The sequence below is a fragment of the Mus caroli genome, chromosome 11, assembly GCF_900094665.2.
Source record: "Mus caroli chromosome 11, CAROLI_EIJ_v1.1, whole genome shotgun sequence".
Classification (NCBI taxonomy): domain Eukaryota; kingdom Metazoa; phylum Chordata; class Mammalia; order Rodentia; family Muridae; genus Mus; species Mus caroli.
The window spans coordinates 73,187,044-73,191,914 of NC_034580.1; the positions used below are offsets into that span (position 1 = coordinate 73,187,044).

Sequence of the window (4,871 nt, forward strand, 5' to 3'; positions counted from 1 at the left end):
GAGCCACCATGTGGTTGCTGGGATTTGAACTCTGGACCTTCGGAAGAGCAGTCGGGTGCTCTTACCCACTGAGCCATCTCACCAGCCCTAGAATTATTTTTTATCTTTACTTTATGTGTTTGAGTGTTTTCCCAGACGTATAGCTGTGCACTGTGTTGTGTGTGCAGTGCCCTTGGAGGCCAGAAGTGGGCATCAGATCCCCTGGAGCTGGGCTACCGATGGTTGTGATGGCTGTGGGTGCTGGTTATCACACCTGGGTCCTCTGGAAGGGCAGCATATGCTCTGAGTTGGTTTTGGGGTTTTTTGTTTGTTTGTTTGTTTTTGGTTTTAACTTTTTAAAAACTTCTTAATTTTATGTATAAGATCCTATTACAGATGGTTGTGGTTACTGGGAATTGAACTCAGGAACCAGGAAGAACAGTGAGTGAGTGCTCTTAACCTCTGAGCCATTTCTCCATTTTTGGTTTGGTTTTGTTTTTACTTTAGGCACATTAGCATTTTGCCTGCATGGGTCTGTGAGGGGTCGGATCCCTTGAAACAAGTGTATGGTTGTATTATCCTCTCCCCAGAAGTTAAAATAAGTGATGAGTTTGTTCAGAAGACCAAATGCAGTAGTGTGCACCGTAGTCTCACCTGCTTAGAAGAAAGAGTACTTGAGCCCATACGGACTCCTGCCACGGACCACCCCAGTCGGGTTTTGGGGTCCCTGAAATAAGTGTCCTCGAAGTTAGGTGGGTAAGGATTCGGCGGTGACAAACAGAAACAAACACAGAGGCAGTTAGAATAAATGTATTTTGCAGCTCTCAAGCAGAGGATTTTATACATTAAAAAACCAAACATTACATCTCTTAGAAACTGTATCCAGTGAGACAATCACAAATACCAACAAAAATCATTTGGCACAGTAAAGCACAAAAATCATCCAAGCATTGCAACTCTGAAACTATGTATTCAGTGAATCACAAACAGAACAGGTAACATCATTATAAATCATCAAAATATAACAATTCTAAAAGGATGTATTCAGTGGGGGTTGTCGTCCAAGGCTAGTGGCATATTTCTAGGAGCAGGTTAATAAATCTTTAATGGTCAGTGCTCTCAACTGCTGAACTAACTCTCTAGCCTCATGGTCAATTATTATTTAACATCTAGTACCTGATTTTTTATAAATCTTCAATGTATAAATTTTAAAAAATTAAAAAGATTAAATTAAAAAACCATATGACATAGTATTAATGTAAAACTTAGTGCTTGGGTCATAATCTGAAACAGCTCTTTTTTTTTTTCCTTTTTTTTTTTTCTTTTTGGTTTTTGAGACAGGGTTTCTCTGTATAGCTCTGGCTGTCCTGGAACTCACTTTGTAGATCAGGCTGCCTCAAACTCAGAAATCCACCACCTCTGCCTCCAGAGTGCTGGGATTAAAGGCGTGCGCCACCATGCCTGGCGAGACAGCTCATTCTTCCTCATGCCCTTTGTGTCTTTTTATTCCCTCACAGTTTATCTCATGCAGAAAAAAATGTTCAACAAGCTGGGTATCGTGGCACACGCCTTTAATTCCATCACATAGGAGCCAAAGGCAGGCAGATTTCTGAGTCCAGTCTGATCTACAGTGCAAGTTCCAGGCCAGCCTGGTCTACACAGAGAAACCCTGTCTCAAAACAACAACAGCACAAATATTTGTGCATTAACACTAGAAAGTCCCAATCCTGTTTCTTTTGGGCAGTTTTATTTTTCTTCTCACTGACTCCTTATTTATTTGGAGACAGGGTCTCTTCTAGCCTAGGCTAGCCTCAAACTGCCTATGTAGCCGGTTGATCTTGACCCCCCCTGATGCTCCTATCTCCAGTTCCCTAGTATTACAACTATGGTGGGCTCCACCATTCTCGGCTCCATTCCTCCACTCTTCAGACCTGACTACCACATGTTGTTGTTTTTTTCCCCCAAATGTTTGTTTATTATTATACATAAGTACACTGTAGCTGACTTCAGACGCACCAGAAGAGGGTGTCAGATCTCATTATGAGTGGTGGGATTTGAACTCAGAACCTTTGGAAGAGCAGTCAGTGCTCTTACCTGTTGAGCCATCTCCCCAGCCCTGACCACCAGGTGTTAATGTTGCCATTTTCTGTCTTTTAGGAAGTGAGTGCCTTTGGCGAAGAAGGCGAAGGCGACTATCTGGATGACTGGACAGTGCTCTGTAATGGACCTTACTGGGTGAGAGATGGTGAGGTGAGGTTCAAACATTCTTCCACCGACGTACTGCTGTCCGTCACAGGAGAACAGTACGGACGACCTATAAGTGGACAAAAAGAGGTACATGGTATGGCCCAGCCAAGTCAGAACAACTACTGGAAGGCCATGGAAGGCATCTTCATGAAGCCCAGTGAGTTGCTGAGGGCAGAGGTCCATCATGCAGAGCTGTGACTCTAAATCCTCTGAGCCACTGTCGCCACACAGTGTTTGTAGACATCTGCTGCTGCTTCACTGCGGGATCCCTGCTCCAGGTCCTCTGAGCGCGCTGCCTTGGGGCCTGCAGCCCTTCACACTTGAATTGGTTGCTCTCCAGGCTTAGTCAGCTCTCTTGGGAAAGGACTCGTCTGTGAAGGTGGAGATAGCTTTCTTCATGCTGGTAAAAGAAGTTGAGGAGCTTGCCTGTCTTAGCTGGGAAGTGTAACTCCGCAGGAACTGGGCATCATGGATTCTTAACTTGTGATTTCTCCTGTTTTGTCTTTCTCCAAAATAATGAATAAAAAAATAAATAAATAAGACTTTTTATTCATTGTGTGGTCATTTTTTTTTTTTTCACATGGAAAATGTTAGCATTTAATTAACCTCCGGTGTGGCTTTTAAGCCACCAGAACACAGGCACCTCCAACACCCTTAATCTTCTCTTTAGCTCTTCTGCTGAAGAATTTGGCCTTCACGATGACAGGTTGCTTAGGGAGCTTTCCCTTGCCCAGAACTTTGTAGTAGCCTGATCGAACAACATCAATGATGGGAGCAGCTCCAGTCTTGGTTTTTGCTGCATTGACCCGCGTCTGCTCGCTGACCAACGTCCACAGTTATCCAAGTTGACTGTTGGGCAGAAGCTCTGGTTCCTTTTCAAGTGATAATGCCGCATACCAACTTTCCCAAAGTAACCTGGGTGATATTTGTCAAAGTTGATCCTGTGGTGATGCCTCCAGCATTCCCGCAGCCGCCTGGGTGCTTGCGGTGCTTACCAATGCGGCCGTGGCCGGGGCTCACGTGGCCCCGGAGTTTCCGGGTCTTCCTCAGTCTGGATGGCATGGCGGTGGCAGAAAGGGAAAAAGGCTGTGTGGTCATTTATTAAGCAGGCTATTTCATGATCTGACTGCTTAATTCTCAAGTCCTAAGACTTTTTTTTAAGATTTATTTATTATTATATCTATGTACACTGTAGCTGTCTTCAAATGCACCAGAAAAGGGCATCAGATCTCATTATAGATGGTTGTGAGCCACCATGTGGTTGCTAGGATTTGAACTCAGGACCTCTGGAAGAGCAGCCAGTGTTCCTACCCACTGAACCACCATCTCTCTGGCCCCCTAAGACTTTTAAGGTGCTAGGAATCTTCACTGCTGGCCATTTTAAGAGGTTTATTTCCATATAACCCTTTGCTCTCTGTGCCTGCAATTCTTCCCCAGCACGTCTTTATTAAATTTTGACCATGTGTGAGGAAGACTTTCACAGAGTTCAACATCGTATCTAGCTGATGTCATGTCTTCCCGAGGATCTGTTATGTAGATGAGAAAAGGACTTAGGGTTACCAAAACCAACATTAGTTCACTACTAATGTAGGCACCATCTGACGACCCTTCATTTAAACATCACAGACTCTTCACAGGGTGGATACACTTTCAACAGTGTGGGAGAGAAAAACTGAGTAGCCACCTGCATTCTGGAAAGCAGTAGGTACTTTTTGGGGTGGGAGCCTTGGTCTTTTTACCTGTACTGCCTTGGTCTTTTTACCTGTACCACAGTGTGTTTAGCTCTTAAAGGGCAGCTTCTTCCTTTTATAAGATTTTGTTGTCCTTCCTCTGCCACCTCATTTTCAACTTTCTTGTTCCAGTTAATTCTAGACTTTGCTCCTATATTCTTAGGCTGGACAGTGATGAACAGAACTGACTGCCATCTGGTGGAATTTCAGTGACTGCAGGCTTTTTAGTCTTTATGTATAAAGTGTTTGCTTGGATGTATATCTGTGTATCACATGTCCAAAGAGGCCAGAAGAAGACATCTAGGCAGCTGACCCCTGGGACTGGAGTTACAGGTGCTTGTGAGCTGTGTGCTGGAAATTAAACTGGGGCTGCTGGAAGCTCAACCTAGTCACCGAGCCCTTTCTCCACCTCTGGCTTTGTGTGTGTATATGTGAGAGACAGGCAGATAGATGGCTGGTCCTATGTAAACCAGGCTAGCCTCAAAACCACAGAAACCCACTTTTTCAGACTCCTGTGTTCTGGGATTAAATGTGCATACCACCACATGCAAGTTACTACAAGCTCTTTTTTTTTTTTTAAATTTTTATGTACAATTGATAGTCGCCGTATACATGTCTGTGTGAAGGGGTTGCATCCATTCATAGACAACTGTGAACTGCCATGTGAGTTTTGAGAATTGAACCTGTATCCACTGGAAGGACAGCCAGTGCTCTAAACCACTGAGCCATGTCTCTAGCCCTTCTACAAGCTTTTTAATTTTATTTTATTAATTACTATTATTATTAATTTTTTTGTTTGTTTTTTTTGACACAGGGTTTTTCTGTATAGCCCTGGCTGTCCTGGAACTCACTTTGTAGACCAGGCTGGCCTCGAACTCAGAAATCTGCCTGCCTCTGCCTCCCGAGTGCTGGGAT

General features: G+C 44.0%; 1 protein-coding gene and 1 pseudogene across 1 annotated transcript in view; one reads left to right on the top strand and one right to left on the bottom strand.

Annotated features, from left to right (window-relative positions):
* Sdf2 (stromal cell derived factor 2) overlaps positions 1–2,775 on the top strand; it is a 9,626-nt gene extending 6,851 nt beyond the window's left edge. Inside the window, exon 3 of the mRNA XM_021177465.2 lies at positions 2,137–2,775. Within this exon, the coding sequence (XP_021033124.1) occupies positions 2,137–2,424 (288 nt within the window). The 3' untranslated portion in view covers positions 2,425–2,775. The remainder of the gene's footprint in view (positions 1–2,136) is intronic.
* Positions 2,776–2,826: 51 nt separating this feature from the next.
* Positions 2,827–3,289, bottom strand: LOC110306030 (annotated as a pseudogene).
* Between the last annotated feature and the right edge of the window lie 1,582 nt (positions 3,290–4,871).